This window comes from Anser cygnoides, chromosome 3 (assembly GCF_040182565.1).
Source record: "Anser cygnoides isolate HZ-2024a breed goose chromosome 3, Taihu_goose_T2T_genome, whole genome shotgun sequence".
Classification (NCBI taxonomy): Eukaryota; Metazoa; Chordata; class Aves; order Anseriformes; family Anatidae; genus Anser; species Anser cygnoides.
Genome location: NC_089875.1, coordinates 9,690,999 through 9,710,953, shown reverse-complemented (window position 1 = coordinate 9,710,953; position 19,955 = coordinate 9,690,999). Strand labels below are relative to the sequence as shown.

The window sequence follows — 19,955 nt, the reverse complement described above, 5'->3', positions numbered from 1 at the left end:
CTTACTTTTAGAGCTCAAACATGAAATTACTTTTTGTTTAATGACATAAGATACAGATATGCATTTTAAGTGTCAAAAGTGCTGAAACGTATTCTGGACTTCCTACAGTATTTTTGCCCTCCAGGCATAATGGGTTTTCTGTTCATGTTTAGTGTAATGTAGTGGGATCCACCCAGCATGTTGGATAAGATAGCAGCAAAGGCGAAGGTTGGTCTCTTGTCTTGGTTGAATCTTTTACTGTGAACTAGAAGGGGAACCGGAATTTGTGGCATAGAAATACTTTGAGAGCTGCAAGAAAAACAAAACTGATGGTAAGGTGGCTACTGTTTCATGCTCCCTGATTAGGCACATGGATTTCTAGTGTGAATTTGAATATCCATGTATCATTCTAATTCTTCCTTTTGACAGGGATTTTCATAAATGGAAATATTTCCAAAACATTTCTCTAACAGTAACCTTTTTGCATAACTAAATATCCATTGTTGCACGTTTACCCCATGAAACATGGATGTCCCGCTGATGAGTTGGGGCACTTCAGCATTATTCTAGCAATACATTTTATCTTCTGCTTCCAAGAACTCTTAGAAAAGCGGTTTGTAAGCACCCTGAAATTTGTGGAGACTTAAAAAATACCAAACTCACCAGACAAATTTGGAATCCGTGTACCCATGGGGCATGAAGGTGGCTATCACATGTGCTTTGTTTAAAAGTCAGATGGTGAATAGGGTCAGTCCTTGAAGATGCCCTGGCACAGCAGACAGTTTCAACAAAAACTTAATGCATCACTGCTCCTGTGGCACCTGCATCCTCAGAAAAGGTTTCACTCCTCTCTTTTTCTCCAACTGTTCCTGCTCATTTCTTGAACTGGATATTTTGAGTACCTGAAAATGATTATTTGCCAGCAGCTGAATTGGGATCAGGCTTTAAACTTCTAGGGATCTGAAACCTCATAGGCTCCAGGTTAGGCATCAAGCTATTAAAAAAGTCACATCAAGTGATTACTTCAGAGGGCATTTAGAGTCTTCCTTTAGGAATGCATAGCAGTTCTGCTGGGTTTACAAGAATAAGATGCACTTACCTCTAGTGTCTGTCTGATTAGAAACCAGCTGTGATGATAGCTTGTCCGTTATGGGATGGTAACGTCCCACCCTCAGGTTTACAACAAATACGTCACTCCTGCAACCAGCCCTTAGTGATAGAGCATACAGAGCTGCAGCAGAGATGCTGTATTGATCGTGCTTTCTTTGCTTTTTGTTCTGGCAGTTACCCCAATGTCAACATTCACAACTTTACAACAAGCTGGAGGGACGGGATGGCTTTCAATGCACTAATACATAAGCACAGGTATGTGTGGGGAAACGTCCTTATGGATTTTGAAAGCTTGGACTGGTGCAGTGTGTGCTGTGTTTTGAAGTTACACTGCAGCTTGATTTTGAAATCTGTGGAGGGGAGGAAGTGGAAGAATTGCTGAGAGTTTTACAGCAACTTGCCTTTCACTCTTGTGGTCACTGTGAGCTCATCTGGGCAACAGCTTCTCACGTCGCAAGTCATGTTTGGTTTCAAGAGAATAAATTATACACACGATCATTTCATTCTGTGAGTGACCAGGTTGGAAGAGAAGCTTTTAAACCTTACTGAGTAGCTCACGCTGAGCTCTAGTCACCCAAAATTGAGGGGTCGGCGGTTGGGGCACAGCGATGGCCTGGAGGAGGAAGAAATCCCTGGGCAGGGATGGCAAAGTCTGGAGCTGGACTTCGACATGGCTGGCGATGCCACCCATTGGCAAGCTTGAGTGAAGTGAGACAGCTTGCACACATCCATCATCATGAGGAGAGACTGTGTGACCACAGCTTTGACTGTTCATTTTCCAGGTCACCTTTATCTATGGTAAACCCATCCTTGTTTTTTGCCATGGGCTAGGTTCTGCTGCTCTGCCCTGTGCTCGGCATTACTTTGTTCCTTTAATACTCCACTGAAACGTACAGAGGCACTGGGCAAGCAAAACCTTGGCATCCCGAGAGGCCAGGGTTTCTGAGGATTGCACATTTTATTTCATTTGTTCATTTGAGGGTGGCTGCACTGTGCTTTGGGAAATCTAAAGAATTTTTCATCCTGTCTAGGCCTGATCTGATTGATTTTGACAAGCTGAAGAAATCAAATGCACACTACAATCTGCAAAATGCTTTTAACCTTGCAGAGCAACACCTTGGTCTTACTAAGCTCCTGGACCCTGAGGGTAAGTATTCCTGCAGTTTTAATGCTTTGCAGCTCTTTGTGGGCTCTTTTTTTCCACCCCTCCTTTTCCAAGGACACTCTTTTGTGATAGCTTTTTGTCTTAAAGAGCAGCTGGATGCTGCTGACTCACTTAGTGATAACAGCTAGAGAGGGAAGGAGAGAATGCAAGATGTCTCCTGCAGAGGACAGAGCTGTGGAAGCACAACAGCTTTAATTCTGAATTTATGCCCCATCTGACAAGACCACTGGACAGGCCATGTGTACATAAAATCATTCCAGTTAAAGGTGCCCTTCTGGTCTGCTCTGAGAAACACTTTGCTTCTTAGTTTGAGCCAGAAGACGACAAATGCGGACTTCACCCAATAGTTAGCAATTTCTTTCACAGACTCTTGGGTGAGTTTTAGCCTGTTCTTTTATGAGATTGTGCACTTGTGTATTGGAAGGAGTGCTTACAATGCTAGGACAAGAAAATTTCTTGTCACAGGACAAATAAATAGAGGCCATGTGTTTGGGCAAGTTTCTTCTTGATTATTTTCCATAGCCTCAGAATTGCTGCAGGAGAGGAAATAAATTGTTTTCCATCTGTGTATCTCAGAAGATTTGCTCAGACAGACTTGCAGTTACCTTCGAATCTCTCTCTCCAAATACTGATACAGCACTGAAGTTTTCTGCCAAGTCACACAGGCACAAGGGAAGTTAGCCACGCAGTCTGTGACAAAATCTGGCCCAAAGACCCCTCACCTATATCGCATGCTTTGACCATGGTCTGCACTGAGATGGATAAAGGAGAGCCTTCTTAGTGATAGAGTTCAATACTGCACAACACCAAGAAATTCAGAACCAGTCCAAAGCTGCTGAATTTATTTCTGATTAGGACATAAATTGTAGGAGCTGAACTGCCACTGAACCCATCTCTCAGACTCTTGAGCCCATTCATGTTGGATTATTGGCTTTGTTGTTTTAACTCATGCACCCGCAGTGTGCTAAGACAACTCTTGTTTGGTTTGCAGATATCAGTGTTGATCATCCTGATGAAAAGTCAATCATCACCTATGTGGTGACATATTACCACTACTTCTCCAAGATGAAAGCATTAGCTGTTGAAGGAAAACGTATTGGAAAGGTTTGCAAGTTCAAATTATCAGTTGTTATAAAGTAGTTTAAATCTTTCTGATTCTTATTTTTCCTTCTTGGGTGTTAATCCTTCGAAAGTCCCCTGTATGGTAGTTTTTAGTTTTGCTTTTGAAACATGTTTTGAATGTTAAATATTCCCATATGACCATGAGGAGTAGTTAATTTCCAGCTGTCTCTTATTAGAAAACATTTGGCTGGTGTTTTATTTTTGTTTGTTAATTGTGCATCATTGCTGCTTTTCCTTTCCCATTAGCTGCTCCTCACCCTCTGGGTCCTCTGTCTCTTCTGAAGCCCAGAAAAGTTCCTCATTTAAAAAATGTGCAGTCATTCTCTGACCTTTGGCAAAGCTGCCCCCATCCTTACAGCTAGCAGACTGGATGTGAATCCTTTTGTAAGCCTTTGCTCTGCCCCTCTGTTGCCTTGGGATCATGGGAATTCAGTGCTGAGAAATGCAAAGCCCTTGTTCCTCGGGGAGCACAGCCCCCGTGGCGCTCAGGAGTGAGTGGTCTGATTCATAAGCCAGCAGAGCTTCCTTTATGCAGCTTGTTGGATTGAGATGACTCTGAAGAGCACTGCCCTTGAATTCATCTTTATTTTGTGCTGCTTGTTGCAGGTGCTTGACAATGCCATTGAAACAGAGAAAATGATTGAAAAATACGAATCGCTGGCTTCTGACCTTCTTGAGTGGATTGAACAAACCATCATCATCCTCAACAATCGCAAATTTGCCAACTCGCTAGTTGGTGTGCAGCAGCAGCTACAGGCGTTCAACACTTACCGCACAGTAGAGAAACCACCCAAGTAATTTTAATCTTAGCTTAAAAAAACAGTGGTCTTGTTTTGTTTAGTCAGTCATTGATTTTTATTTATTTTTTAAACAAACATCCAAGTAATTTTAGTCTTGGCTTGAGAATTTATTTTTCTGAACAGAATCAGGTATCACATTTCTAATTGGCACTGACCATTATTACTTAGAACCTATTTGCTTTATGCTATTCGATATGCACATAGTAATAACAATAGCAATAATAATTGAAAACGTGTGTTGGCTGTAGGATCTTATAGTACTGGAAGCTATCATTTCACTGAGGTGCCTGCCTTTTAATACAAGTGGTAATAGTATATACCATGCTAGTGCAGTAATATCATAGGCCATGTTTGCTAGCGGCGTACAATACCAAGACACAGCTATTAAAAGGCTCTTACTGCTTTTCCTAAATCAAGAGGAAGTGTGTCTGGCTTTGTAAAACATAGCTCTGCTTGCTACAACTGATACAACCAAAGCCATGCAACTTATTTCTGGAAGTTTCTTTTAGCGTTATGTTATCCGATCTATTTATTATTTTTGTCTAATATAAGTCCTAATGGATAATAATTGCAATTGAAAACATTACAAAGTATCCAGACGTTTTCTAAAATTGCAGTCTATTCCCTAGTGCCTTTGCAGTTTGTTTATTTCCCAGGCATACAACTCAGGGAAAACAGTGGGAAGAGTTTATTGACTGCAGTGAGCAGTTTAAATAAAACTTCCATTTCTTGGGTTGATAAACTAGGACAACAAATGCAATAGAATTAAAAAAAAATGCAGTCTTCTGTCCCCCCAAGGGGCTTAAATCTAAACAGATAGACAACTGACTTCTGTGAAGTTGTTTTTTTTTCTTTTTTTTTTCTTTCTGTCTGACCCATCTGGTTGGAAAGGCTATTTCTACTGCTTCCAGTGTTCACACAAGATGCAGGTGTTTATCTGAGTGTTCCATTCATAATGTCAGTATTGTAAGGAAGTGCTTTGTAATAACCTAGTAGTAACAAAAGCTTTATTGTAACTATTCTTTTGGAAATTTATTTAGGTTTACAGAAAAAGGAAACCTAGAAGTGCTACTTTTTACCATCCAAAGCAAAATGAGAGCCAACAATCAGAAAGTATACATGCCAAGGGAGGGCAAACTCATCTCTGACATTAACAAGGTAAACTGAGCCAGCAGCTGCTGTGCGACTCAGGATTTTGTTTTTTCCTTTCAGTCTCAGCATACTGGGAAGAAACGCATCTGCTGTCTCTAGCCTTGATGTGGGGGACCGTAAGGCATGGGAGAGGTTGGGTGATATTTTCCCTTCTCTTGGACTCGCTAATCTGAACCGAGTCCCTGGGTGGCCTCAGCATCTGTAAGCTGTTCTGCACGGGGAAACACCCTCAGTAGTTCTGAGCAGTCAGTTATGGATCCGATAGCCCTTGCTCATCCAGGGTTGTAGCTATTGTTAATCAGCAGAAAATAGCAACAATATAGAGATATTGCAGCCCTGCCTACTTAGTTTTGAGGAGATTTGTCCCAGCATAGCTCCCTGCAAGCAGGAGGTCAAGGGAGTCTCAGCAGAGCCATGCGCAGCAGCAGACACCCTGTGCTGTTCAGGGCTGTGGTGCCCTTGCAACACCTCTGCCTTCCCTGGCTCCCAGCGGGGAGCAGAGCTGGCCCTCATCTGCCTCGCAGCCCCTTGGCCCACAGCATGGGAGAATAAAGGAAGCGCTGTGACCAGTCCTCTAGGTTCCCTCTTGGGGCTTATGCAGCTATTTTTTATGCTGGTGCAGCTGGCAGAACAGCAGCAGAGCTGACAAGCTCTTTCAAGGATAACAAACAATTTAAAACTGTGAGCTCTCCTCATTTGTGTTTGATCGTGCCTGCCATTCCCAGGGCAGCTGTTGTGGGCGTCTGTGGCCTCGGTCTGCGTCCTAGAGAGCAGTAAACTGCGCAGCTCTCCTGTTTGCGTTAAGCTCCTGTGCCTGCAAATGCCTAAAATACTTTGGGTTTCAGGCAATTTCACATCTGTTAGGATTTAGAAGAATCTAGGGTAGTTTGTGTTTAATTGTGGGTATTTTTGTTGTTTGTAAGGAGATCTGAAAGGTGATTAGCTGGCTTTCAACATGCTTCTAAGGCTCTGTTTTTGTAGTATTAATGCCATGCATGTGAATAACTTCTTGCTTTGGGGAAAAAAAAGGACTTGCATGCAGCGAAAGTCACTGAATTCTGTACTTGTTTTCCTTTCCAAAGTGGATGTAATAAAGAACAATTGTAAATTGATTTTAGGGGTGAGATGGCATGAATCTCTAATTCTCATTTCCTAAAGGAGAAAGATAGAATCCCTTCCTTGGGAATAGCACTCAGAAGATTTTGAAACAATTGCTTTCTTACACATTGAAGCCAAAGTGGTTTGCTTAAGCTTTGTAGGAGGCAAATAACAAGTGAACTCAAGAAAATGCATACAAGATAAACAAGACTTAAACCTCTCGCTCAGAAAATGAATTTATAAATTGAAACCAATTTTTAAGTCATGCCCTTACATTAGCAGACAAGATGTAAGGCCAGCCTATATAGACCAGATTCACTGGCATTTAAATAAATTTGCCAGTTCTGAGAAACTTGGCTAAAGTGACTTCAGTTCTGATTGCATGTGAAGCACACATGATTTATCATAACCCTATATGAATGTGTAGTTAGAAGATGCATTTTCTTTTTCTTCACATCTTCAGGCCTGGGAAAGACTGGAAAAAGCTGAACATGAAAGAGAACTGGCACTGCGAAATGAGCTCATCAGACAAGAGAAACTGGAACAACTTGCACGCAGATTTGATCGCAAGGCAGCTATGAGAGAAACTTGGCTAAGTGAAAATCAACGTCTAGTTTCTCAGGTGCTGCTTTCAGAAATTGTCTGTGTGACTAAAATGATTCCTTTGAGTAATTAAAGGATACAGTTCTTGTAAAGAGAACATTTCCTCTCCTGTGCCACTTATGTTACTGAATCTATGCATATTTATATTTATTGTATGTGTATAAAGGTATATTTAGTGTATATGTGTATATATTACTGTTCTATTTTTAATCACAGAATCACAGAATCGTCTAGGTTGGAAGAGACCTCCAAGATCATCTAGTCCAACCTCTGCCCTAACACTAACAAGTCCTACACTAAACCATATCACTAAGGGCTACATCTAAATGTCTTTTAAAGACCTCCAGGGATGGCGACTCAACCACCTCCCTGGGCAGCCCATTCCAATGCCTAACAACCCTTTTGGTAAAGAAGTTCTTCCTAACATCCAACCTAAACCTCCCCTGGCGCAACTTTAGCCCATTCCCCCTCGTCCTGTCACCAGGCACGTGGGAGAATAGACCAACCCCCACCCCGCTACAGCCTCCTTTAAGGTACCTATAGAGAGCGATGAGGTCTCCCCTGAGCCTTCTCTTCTCCAGGCTGAACAACCCCAGCTCCCTCAGCCGCTCCTCGTAAGCCTTGTTCTCCAGACCCCTCACCAGCTTCGTTGCCCTTCTCTGGACTCTCTCGAGCACCTCAATGTCCTTCTTGTAGCGAGGGGCCCAAAACTGAACACAGTACTCAAGGTGTGGCCTCACCAGAGCCGAGTACAGGGGGACAATCACCTCCCTAGACCTGCCGGCCACACTGCTTCTTATGCAAGCCAGGATGCTGTTGGCCTTCTTGGCCACCTGAGCACACTGCTGGCTCATATTCAGCTGACTATCAACCAGTACTCCCAGGTCCTTCTCTGCCAGGCAGCTTTCCAACCACTCATCTCCCAGCCTGTAGCTCTGCTTGGGGTTGTTACGCCCCAGGTGCAGGACCCGGCACTTGGCCTAAATGTATTCACACACACCCACTCTTGGAATCTATTCTTCAGTATTCAAGAGATATTCATGTGGAAATAACTACCCACAGTCAAGATTTTCTTTACCTGAATATTTAGGTCAATTCAACGGAATAAGCCCAGGAATAAACATATTATTATTTAAGGTGGCTTTTGAAAAACAAACAAGCAAAAAACCCAAACCCTAGGCTAATCCTGATGGCCACCATGGTTGTTTCACCAAATCTAGTAAATGATGTCTGATTTTATCAGAATTATCTCTGATTTTATCAGAGGAGTTTTCAGAGCATTTTGAGATTGTGAAATCATAGAATCACAGAGTACACCAAGTTGGAAAGGACCCACAAGGATCATCGAGTCCAACTCCTGAAATTGCTAACGAGAGTGTTCTGCACAATCAGAAATCACTTTAGAGTTTGAGCAGTAGGGCTTTTCTCCTCGGCAGCCATTGCTGAAGAAGTTTTTCTGTCTTTACAGGATAATTTTGGCTTTGACCTTCCGGCAGTGGAGGCTGCAACGAAGAAGCATGAGGCCATTGAAACAGACATTGCAGCATACGAAGAACGAGTCCAAGCTGTGGTTGCAGTTGCAAAGGAGCTTGAGACTGAAAATTATCATGATATAAAACGCATCACTGCAAGAAAGGACAATGTTATACGCCTGTGGGAATACCTCCTGGAGCTGCTCAGGGCACGGAGACAACGGCTGGAGATGAATCTTGGCCTGCAAAAGATTTTCCAGGAGATGCTGTACATTATGGACTGGATGGATGAGATGAAGGTAGGTGTTACCCATTCAAGAATATAGAAAAAATATTCTAGAGATGTGTAAATGTCCTTTTTTTTTTTTTTTTAAGATTCGTTTTGCCTATCTGGTTTAGTTGGCAAATTCAGAAGACCCACATTCATGGGCAGTGAACAAATTTCTTATACCTTATGATGATATTTTAAAATAAAAATTAAAAACAATTAAGGAAAAGAACCAAGCTTGCTTCTATAAAATGACACGCTTCTATAAAAAGACACTTTTCATCTTCATGCCTCTCTCATAAAGGCAAGAAGCTTTGGTTAGAGTGCTTGGGTGAGGATGCAGATTTCGGTGAAAGGGAATTACATGATCTCTCTCCATCACCACTGACATGAGCCACCTTTTCACCACTGTGCTTTAAAAGCATGGAATTTGTCTGTTCTGCTGGGACCAAGGAAGGGGAAGCATTGTAACTTTGTTCTTGTCCATGAGCCAGCAGAACTTGGAAGCTGTTGGAGGAAAGAAAGATGTGTGTAGCTCGCTGGCAGCTCACAGGACCTGGACTGAGTGCCTTTCAGTGGTTCTGCTGAGCTGACTTGGCTTTTCATCATTAAAGAGCATGGTCAATTTCTTCATGGTTCTTCATCAGGGATTTGAAAAATGTTGGTTCAAATTCACATCAGTCATACCTCTCTAAAGTTGAAATAACTCTTCTTATGTCCCTAGTGTTTCTGTGGACTTTAGTCGGTGTAACAAAGGAGAACAGTGTAAGGCATGAAGGAGTCATTAAGAAACAAATAGCTTATGGCCTTGAGCCCATTTTATTCGTCTTTTACATTTTTATCAGGTGCTTCTGCTGTCTCAAGACTATGGCAAACATTTGTTAGGAGTCGAAGACCTGTTGCAGAAACACGCTCTTGTGGAAGCTGACATTGCCATTCAGGCTGAGAGAGTGAGAGGGGTCAATGCATCTGCACAGAAGTTTGCCACCGATGGAGAAGGTAACTAGCAGCCAACACATCCTCTTTAGTTTTAGTTATATATGGGGTTATCTGTAAGCCTCATTAGTTCTGCAAGGCACATTAGGTTAAGTTCAGCACCAGAATAAGAGAATCCAGCTTCATTTTTTCCTTCTTCCCTCACTGTGTCAATGATTAATTTGTCAAGGTAGCCTGTTCAGAAGTTCGGTGCGGCTTGTGTTTTGTCTGCTGTGTCACACTCCTAACCAGCAGCTGCTGTAACTTTGTAGCAGTCACCATTAATTCCTGGTTTTGTGTTTCTAATGAAACATAAGCAAATAATTATATTAAGTCTGATATTGTCCCAATCTATGCTAATTAAAAGCGATTCCACTAAACTAGTGTAATTAACTAGGGTAAATAATGTTCATTTTGTGTTGTGATATAAATCTGGGGTAGTGAATTTTCTTTCACTGAAAACAGTTGTGGGTGTCTTACCCTTTTTATTTATTTAGTTTTTTGTCTTCATTCACAGAACAGCATTTTCTGTTTTGTGTCACGGGATGGTGAAGTCTGAATTGTTCACATTGTTTCAGGAGACTAACTATGGATTCTCTTCCATAAACTTTGCAGACAGAACAAGCAGGAATTAAGAACTCTAGGTACACCCCAGCTGTTGCGATGAAAATGAATGAGTCCGTGTTGTAATGCACATTCTCTTTCTGAACAGGTTACAAGCCATGTGACCCACAGGTTATCAGGGACCGTGTCGCTCACATGGAGTTCTGTTACCAAGAGCTGTGCCAGCTTGCAGCCGAGCGCCGGGCCCGCTTGGAGGAGTCCCGGCGCCTCTGGAAATTCTTCTGGGAAATGGCTGAAGAAGAGGGTTGGATCAGGGAGAAGGAACAGATCCTTTCCTCTGATGACTATGGGAAGGACCTAACCAGCGTTGTCCGTCTCTTGAGTAAACATAAGGCATTTGAAGATGAAATGAGTGGTCGTAGTGGCCACTTTCAGCAAGCGATAAAAGAAGGTGAAGACATGATTGCGGAAGAGCATTTTGGGTCTGAGAAGATCAGAGAAAGAATTAAGGATATCCGGGAGCAGTGGGCTAACTTGGAACAGTTATCTGCCATTAGGAAGAAACATCTGGAGGAAGCCTCTCTCCTTCACCAGTTCCAGGCTGATGCTGATGACATTGACGCATGGATGTTGGACATCCTCAAAATTGTCTCCAGCAACGATGTTGGTCATGATGAATATTCTACACAGTCCTTGGTCAAGAAACACAAGGATGTTGCTGAAGAGATTGCAAGCTACCGGCCAACCATTGACTCGCTTCATGAGCAGGCGAAGGCTCTACCGCAGGAACACGCCGGGTCTCCAGATGTGCAAGGCAGGTTGTCCGGAATAGAAGAAAGATACAAGGAGGTTGCTGAGCTGACTCGGCTGCGTAAACAGGCCTTGCAGGATACCCTTGCTCTTTATAAGATGTTCAGCGAGGCAGATGCTTGTGAACTTTGGATAGATGAAAAGGAGAAGTGGCTGAATAATATGCAGATTCCAGAGAAGCTGGAGGACCTGGAAGTGATCCAGCACAGGTGGGAATGGATTTACCACGAAGTTTTGGGAATTCTGGCTGGAAGTTTTTGTGCACCAGCCACCTTTGTTAACTTGCCTATGACTCTGATTCTCTAATGCCTTTGTGATCTTTTTTTTCTCCCCCAGATTTGAAAGCTTAGAACCTGAAATGAACAATCAGGCTTCCCGTGTTGCAGTAGTGAACCAAATTGCTAGGCAGCTAATGCACAGTGGCCATCCAAGTGAGAAGGAGATCAAAGCGCAGCAAGATAAACTCAACACAAGGTACGTGAAGGCCTCATGCTCATGAAAAATGTGACACTGGATGAAAAAAGTATAGTGGTGTCACTTGTGTTTCTTGTATGTGTTTTTAAATATATTCTGATACTGTTACCTCAAGTATCTTCAAAGTAGACCCTCAACTACCCTCAACTTTCCTTCAAAAGGAAAGAGAGCTGTGTCTTTGAAATGTTCAATTAACAGATAAAGTTTTGTTACTGACTTCAACCAGGTCCTAAGTGTATCAGTACCATGACTTGAGAGCTGGAAACTTGCTATAGTGACTATTATTAATTTAAAATAAACAAACAAACAAAAAGAAACCAATGTAATACTTCATGTAAACTCACTCTCTTTTTGGTTTCAAAGTCCACTGAGAGAGTGTATTTAGTGTGAAAATTAGATGTAACTAGCAATTTTTCACTTGAGAAAAAATTATACTTGCAAGGACTCAGTACTGCTGATACTTGACATATTCTTATATATGCCATAGCTTGGTTAATGGTTGTTTTGCTAAAACTATTGATGATATGGAAAGGGCTGAAAAAAGCATGAATACGTTAAGTTTTTCATGGCTTAACAAGCTAATGTGAGTAACTGCTCGCTCAGCAGCGTTGCCATACGCTTTTCCCTTATTGTAGACAAGTCTCGATTTCTCTGCTTTTCTCTCATCACAAATTTCAGATGGAGCCAGTTCAGAGAACTGGTAGACAGAAAGAAGGATGCTTTGCTCTCGGCCCTGAGTATCCAGAATTACCACCTTGAATGTAATGAAACCAAGTCCTGGATCAGGGAAAAGACAAAAGTGATTGAATCCACGCAAGATCTGGGTAATGATCTCGCTGGAGTGATGGCCCTGCAGAGGAAGCTGACGGGCATGGAACGTGACCTGGTAGCCATTGAGGCTAAGCTCAGTGACCTGCAAAAAGAGGCAGAAAAGTTGGAATCAGAGCATCCTGACCAGGCACAGGCTATCCTTTCACGGCTTGCAGAAATCAACGATGTATGGGAAGAAATGAAGACCACTCTGAAGAACCGGGAAGAGTCTCTTGGAGAGGCAAGCAAACTGCAACAGTTCCTGAGAGATCTAGATGACTTCCAGTCATGGCTATCCAGAACTCAGACTGCAATTGCCTCTGAAGACATGCCAAACACACTGACAGAGGCTGAGAAGCTGCTCACTCAACATGAGAATATTAAGAATGAAATCAACAATTATGAGGAAGACTATCAGAAAATGAGGGACATGGGTGAGATGGTGACACAAGGGCAAACTGACGCTCAGTACATGTTCCTACGCCAGCGCCTACAAGCTTTGGACACTGGATGGAATGAGCTCCACAAAATGTGGGAGAACAGGCAAAATCTCCTCTCCCAGTCTCATGCCTACCAGCTATTTCTCAGAGATACCAAACAAGCAGAAGCATTTCTTAATAACCAGGTAAGTGGGCAAGATTTACTTGTCTTCATTTCCACAAGCTGACACTTGTGGAAGAGAGAGAGCTGAAAACGGATAAACTACCTTTTTATTTTTTAAAAGTAACTCAAATTAATTTGCTTTTTGAATTTTACTTCTTAGTCTTCTTGAGACATTTATTTTCGTATGAATTCAGGTGAATCTGTTTACAGCATGCAACATAGCCTGAGTGTAATACTTTTCTCTCTCTGATTTGTGTTTTAATCACAGGAGTATGTTTTGGCACACACAGAAATGCCCACTACCTTGGAAGGAGCAGAAGCTGCTATTAAAAAACAGGAGGATTTCATGACTACAATGGATGCCAATGAAGAAAAGATCAATGCAGTCGTAGAGACTGGCAGAAGGCTAGTTAGTGATGGGAACATTAACTCTGATAAAATCCAGGAGAAAGTGGACTCTATTGATGACAGGTAAGGTCAGAATGATGACAGAATGTAGCTGTTCACGTTTTAATTCTGTTATTTGAGAGATGACCTTTTATCAGAATCCAAAGGCAAAGCAACATGTTAGAAAACATCTGTTGCAGAATGTTTTCTTTGTCCTGGGGAAAAATAGGAACTGTAATGTTTCAAAAATATGCTGGGCTAATCTTAATTAAACATTACCTCTTCCATTTTCTTGAGACTCACTAGGTAATGAGCTCACTACCCAGAATTTGGCTATATGAGTGTTGCTTATAATTCTCGGAGTATTAATAGAGTTCATATTGTGTTGGGAGCTGTAGCAGTAGCTATACCTGGTTCCACAAGCCTTAAGTTTTTTTGCTATTCAATGATAATAATATATTCCTGTCCTTCCCCTGAGGAAGGAATGTGGCTCTTCAAGAGTGTAATTGGCATTGTATCTACCCCACCCACTCAGCTTTGATCACATTTTGCAAGTTGTCTGGCCTATCTGAAATGAGATTAGAAAGCATTGGTACAAATGTGTCTTTCATCTCAGAACAAGTCTTTTGCTTTGTCTCTTTAGCTGTGGCATGACTGCTATAGACTTTTAAGAGTTTTTTTTTCTTTGAAAACCAAATGTTCGTTTTTGATGGCTATGATTTATAGTTCTTTCTGCTTATGGTTTGAATAATAGTGGAGACTGTCAAGGCTCTTGTGATTCATGAGTGTCAGAACGCAGAAGTAAGCTCATACAGAACTTCATGTCAGATGTTACTGACCACCCTTCTGACAGACTTTCATCCTCCCGCAGCCAGTAAGCTTTAAGTTGGCTAGATGCCTTTATCTCTGAGGTCTGAAGCAGTGCAAAAAATGTTGTGCCTTTCCTGTTTTGGTAAACATTTTGCACTGTCTATGCACCTGCTTTAGCTGTGGCTCATGGATTTAAAAAAGGGCAGATATTCCTATGCCCAGAGCTTGCAGAGGACCTCTGAGCCCTCTGACAGTCTACTGCCAAGAGTACCTCATATTTTCATTCTCTCTCTAACCAGCTTGACTCTCTTTAGATCACAAAGAGAATCTGCAAAGACTAGAAAGAGGAGATTATATGAAAGCGATCTAGGATCTGAATTTCTTCACTTAATTGGGTTTCCAGACCCAGCAAACTAGAACCTGAGTACAGGCACACACAGGTCCCATTGTGTGAAGATAACTGTTTCTTTTTATGGAAGATGTTACTCATAGATAAAGGATTTACGTTTGCCTTTTGTCCGATACTGGAACATAATGAGCACATCCAGTCAGCATCTTCATTCTTCCTCCATTTCTATAAAGCACTGAATTTGGGGCAGGGAGGGCCGGGATGTCAAATGGGTGCTGTAGTGGCATAGCACATTGTGCATCAGTGCCAAAAATCCTATGCACTGTGGACATTTTGGTTGTCCCCGCTGTCAGTGCCCTTCACTGGGGAGTACCCATCACAAAGAGGTGCCTCTCACTCAAGGAGCATCCAGTGAGAAGGATGAAAAAAGGAGAGTGTTTGGAAATGCTGCCATCTCTAGTGTGACGAGTTCTGCCCTCATGTGGCCCACCTGTAGGAGCATTTTGTGGCCTAAAGGACATCAGGTTTAATCCAGTGCATAAATGCAGTCTGGTAGCTTTTTGATGCTGCTTACAGGGTCAGTTCTAAATGTATTTCTAGTCAGCACAAATTGTGCTGACTCCCCTTACTTACCAAAGGTGAAAGCTAGAAAATTATTTTCCTTTATTTACCCTCTCTGACTTCATATGTTCTCTACTTCAAGTTTTCACATCCACTTATGAAAGCTGGACTTGATCCTGCCCTTCTCATTAGGTGTCTTCTTTCTGTAACTTTGGAATTTTAAAAAACAGTAGCAAGGAGCCAGCCTCTTTGTGCAGCCCTGTCTGAGGTGGTTGGAGTGGAGACAGCTTCAGCCTTCCATCCTGCGTGTGCCCTGCAGGAGGGCCGCTGCTGCCCGTGGCTGAGGTGCTCTGGTTGCTGTTTCCCCAGCACAGCTCCTTCTCTGTTTCCCTGTGGCATTAGCTGGCCACCTGGGCCATCCTGGCTGCAAGACGTGCTGGAGTTCCTGCTCAGAATGGCACGCAAGTCCTAGAGGCTGTAGTTTTTTTAACCCCACTTTTTTTCCCAGGACATTTCCTCAATTCCAGAAGTATTTATGCAGAGCACTGCAAAAACCATCCGGTGCACTGCTATCCAGGAAATCTGTGTGATTGCTCTCTGAGTCTGTAAGGCTGATAAGCCTCAAGAACAAAGCCTTAGGGCTGGGTTTAGTGGGAGTGGTAGCAAAGGAAGCCTCTTTGGTTTTACAAAAAAAATGCTCTCCCAACCAGACTCCACCTGGATGTATAACAAAAGACCAAAACAAACAAGTTCAAACATGTGCAGTGGCTCCGTACTTCCTATATGGAGCTCTTTGTAGTTTTTCATATGGTTAATGGTGCTTTTTACAGAAATGCTTGCAAGCTAATGCAGAGGAGAACCCTCTGTCCATTGGTGCAGCAGACAGCCCCTGCCCTGAAATGGTTACATCTGAACAGACGCTGTAGGCATCAGGCTCAGGAAGGAGAGGAGAATGCAGAAGCTGAGGGAGCAGTGCGACAGGACGCACAGCTTCAGCACGATCTTCTAATGCAGTTCAAGGGAAAGATAAATGGGGAAAAGGACCTGGAGAAAGAGTGATGGAGGGAGAAGATGGGTTTGAATAAAGCTATCACAAGGAAAGAAGGGGAAATGGAGCAAGCTATCAGCACACCTGTGGTAGTTATACTGCTGCGTGACCTCTGAGCCCCTGTGGGTCCCAGCTTTACCTGTTGCAGCTGCTCCCTCAGGTAGGACACTCTTCTATAGCTGCCCACGTCTGCAGCTTTCCCTGTTGCCAAGAGGCCCTGGTGGGGTCTCAGTGAAGAAGAACCTTCCCTTTCCGTTTCTGAGTTCAGAGGGTTGCTGAGAGCAGGGCTCCTGGCTGGTCTCCCCTCTGCAGCTGTCCTTAATTTGGTGACTTCTGCTTCTGTTTCTGCCATCCAGAAGGGAAGTGTTTTCTTCTCCATTTTCTCTTGGAGGAGCATAAGGGGACTGCCCTGGTCCAGTTGCTTACATCATGGCCTCTCTGATTCTAAAACTGAGATTTAGCTTCAAGATAGTGGCAGGTCTGACTCAAGTTATTACCTGGTTCTATTTTTCATCAACTTTTGCACTTGTGCAACTTTCTAACTCAACAGAGAACTGAAATATTTTTTTTTCTTCTTGCCTGTTCAGAAAGGAGAATGCCTGCTGTTTGCTGTAACAACTAGAGAGTTAGACCTTCCTTGCATATATCTCAGCATTCTTAGCAGGCAGTAGCGTTCAAGCTATGTGTAAGATTTATTACTTCTACACGGTTTTGAAACCCACAGGCTTACAGTTAAACCACAAGAGATGTTGTCAGTTTTCAGTGGTGTTAGCATTCTCAAGGACCTCTGCAGAGACAGCCTGGGAACCTTGTGGCAAATTTTGGTGTTCTGCTCTTGGGTTAATTTGAATCAGGCACATCTTCATGCTGAATATACCTCATTTGACTATTTTAGATTCTTCATAACGTTGCCACAGAATATGTCCCCATGGGATATGGGGATGTCCCCATGTTTTAACTGACTGTGGTACCTTTCCTATATTGTTTTACCATGTAGGTCTAGCTTAATTTAGACACTGGAATTTGAGGTTGCCTCTTCAGCATATAGAGGGAAGTCCCTATTTAATGTAGACCTAGACATAGCTATAATGTAAGTAATACATGCAATTTCTTGCATGAACAAGCAGGTGAATTCAAGCAGTCATTCTAAATAATTGGAGTCTGAAGAGCAAACCCTTCTGTGCTAGTGTGGGATTTTCTTCCACAAACTATTTCAGCAAACCAGTAAGAGCACTCACTGATAACCTGAAGTGTGGCAGAGTCAGTTTCTGGCCCTTCCTTGCTATGCACCTCTCAGAAGAGTAGGATTTTAATAGGGATAACTGCAATCAGCAGTGGAGCAATCTTTGTTCAAAAACTGTGCATCAGGCTTGGTGCTTTTCTCCACCCTCCAGGGCTGCCCAGTGCTCTTGGCCCTCAGTGCAGCTGCAGTCCGGTCTGTCCGCCAGTCTGTCCGCTGGTCCATCCACCTCCCTGCCCCACCAGCTGGCTCAGCTCAGCCTCTGCACATGGGGCCAGGGAAATGGGGCAGCCAGGCCCTTTACACCATGTGATTTTAGCATCTGGATAAAAAGTGGTACTTGAAAGGGTTCTGTTCTGCAGTCTGTCTGCCTGTTGATTCTCTTTAGAGCCTTTCAGACTTACTGGTAGTAGAGGAGTAGTAGGGGGTAATAAAAGCTTTGTAATGGGAAGGGTAGTTATGCGCTGGAATAAGAAAATTCTAAAATCTGTCATTGGAGCTCTTAAAGAACACTTTGGGGAAACATGGACAAGGAATTTATAATGTTTGGATATAGCCAGTCTGGGTAGGAAGAACAGACTAAATGACTTCTTAAGGCCATTTATTCCCATTCAAAAATAACACCAATTCTGTGGTGAAAGTACAGGAATTCCTGCCTGTTCCAGCAGGGATATATTCCATCCTCAGTATGTTACAACCACGTCCTCAAGTGTCCAGTTTAAGCCTTGTTACAGTTCAGCCCTGTTCTTTAGAGATTTCTCATCTTGCAGTCTCACTCCAGGTCATTTTGGACAACCAAACAACCTTTTAGTGTTAAATAACTCTGAGCACCAACGATCATATTTGTTATGCTGAAGAAAAAAAAACACAGCTGTATCATCATCTGTGTGATGTTCCTGCGTATTTTCCCTTCAGAGTTCTTAAAGTCGGTATTTCCAACACTGCGTGGAGATAATTTGCTAGATTTTTAAACTCCAGGTTTCTCAACATAAGAACTTGTCTGTTCATTCTTAACTGTATTCAAATCAATGTCATGAAAATTTTCCTTTTAATTGCACAACTTGTGTCCTCTCCAGAATACATGAGTCTAGAATGTAATCTACTCTTAAATCTATTAAATCATTGTGACACTAAATCATCATGATAGAATCACCCAAACAATTCCTTGCTTCAATTTAGCAACCTGAGTAATGCACTGTATTTGCCGAGACATATATATGTGAGCCACAAAAGAGTGGAATCAAACCCACCACTGTTAGCTACATTACAGAGGCTTTTCCTAAGGCACAATTTGTGTGTCCTCTGCTTTGCACTCTCTCAGGTAACACCTGCCAAAACATCAAAATTACCTGGGCTTGGACTCCAGCCTCTTCCTTTGACGGTTATGTGTGTCTTCCCTGCCATCTGATCTGTAACTCAGTTGTTTTTTACCTACAGCTTTATAGTTGCTGCCTGCATGGTTATTCAGAGAAAGCTGTTGAGACAACAAAGGAGTAATGTGTAGCCGTTTAAAAGGTCCTCTCCCATTCCTCTGCCTTACAGACCTTTTGCTTTTATTTAACACCCAGGAAACACAGGTATTCTTTGTGTTTCTGAAGTCACTAAACTCTTCCAGAGAGCTTGCTCTGGTAATTTTTAGATCAGGAAAAGTGGTACGTTAAGCCAGTTGTCATCAACATGTAATTTATAGCTTTCGAGAATATCGTGAGTGTCTGGAGACTTCCACTAACAGGGATTTATTCAGCTATTGGAATTATGTGCTGAGATCATCTTATAAATTGCCACCCTATAAAATAATCTCCAACTCTCTATCCTTATTTATCTTAGTCTATTACATAGTCCAGCAATAAGACCATGCACAACAAAATATGAACAAATCTTACACAGTGAGCAATAAACAGAAATCATCTTCTTTACTCTGCCTTCTCTGTCTAAATCGCCTCATAAATAACGGAAGTACAGAATGACAGGGATTACTATTCCAAATTAAATGTCAGTCAAAAACATGTTCGGCGATACCTCAGGAATAGGCTCATCAGGCACCATGTCCATCTGAAGAACCCACCAAGACCTGTGGGGCTGCCAGCACAACTCATGCTTCAAGGGGCAAACAATTAGGAATTAAAAATAGGGCTTTTTGACTAACCTTTGGTTTTCCTCTGTGCTAAGGTTACTGTTAAATGCTCTGAGAAATACATTCCAAGGCAAATAGAGCTTCTGTTTGCTGAAGTACACAAGTGTGTCACATGACACATAAATACAGCGTTTGGAAGGTTATATAAACGACTACAACTTTGTTGGCTAGCAGGAGGTGCTGAGCCATAGGGAAGGTATATTATGGAGACCATTACAGCAAGTGCACAGTTTGCAAGGGCTACGTAACCTGAGATCTAATTGTTGCAGTTTTGAAGATGATTTTCTTATGTTTTTTGGCAAACAGACTGAAATTCCCTGCAGTCTTCCAATTAGTGCTCCAAATTCTGTACGTAATACTTGTGAAACCATGCTGACTTCAAAATTTTCCCTGTGTATTTGACTGGTCACAAAAACAAATG

General features: G+C 42.4%; 1 protein-coding gene across 3 annotated transcripts in view; it reads left to right on the top strand.

Moving 5' to 3' along the window:
* SPTBN1 (spectrin beta, non-erythrocytic 1) overlaps positions 1 to 19,955 on the top strand; it is a 135,876-nt gene that overhangs the window by 86,092 nt on the left and 29,829 nt on the right. For all 3 annotated transcript variants that reach the window (XM_066995388.1, XM_048078951.2, XM_013191037.3), the window contains 12 exons: positions 1,264 to 1,344; positions 2,121 to 2,236; positions 3,246 to 3,358; positions 3,983 to 4,170; positions 5,217 to 5,334; positions 6,890 to 7,048; positions 8,498 to 8,800; positions 9,615 to 9,768; positions 10,457 to 11,327; positions 11,455 to 11,592; positions 12,271 to 13,027; positions 13,274 to 13,476. In XM_066995388.1, coding sequence (XP_066851489.1) covers positions 1,264 to 1,344; positions 2,121 to 2,236; positions 3,246 to 3,358; positions 3,983 to 4,170; positions 5,217 to 5,334; positions 6,890 to 7,048; positions 8,498 to 8,800; positions 9,615 to 9,768; positions 10,457 to 11,327; positions 11,455 to 11,592; positions 12,271 to 13,027; positions 13,274 to 13,476 — 3,201 coding nt within the window. The remainder of the gene's footprint in view (positions 1 to 1,263; positions 1,345 to 2,120; positions 2,237 to 3,245; positions 3,359 to 3,982; positions 4,171 to 5,216; positions 5,335 to 6,889; positions 7,049 to 8,497; positions 8,801 to 9,614; positions 9,769 to 10,456; positions 11,328 to 11,454; positions 11,593 to 12,270; positions 13,028 to 13,273; positions 13,477 to 19,955) is intronic.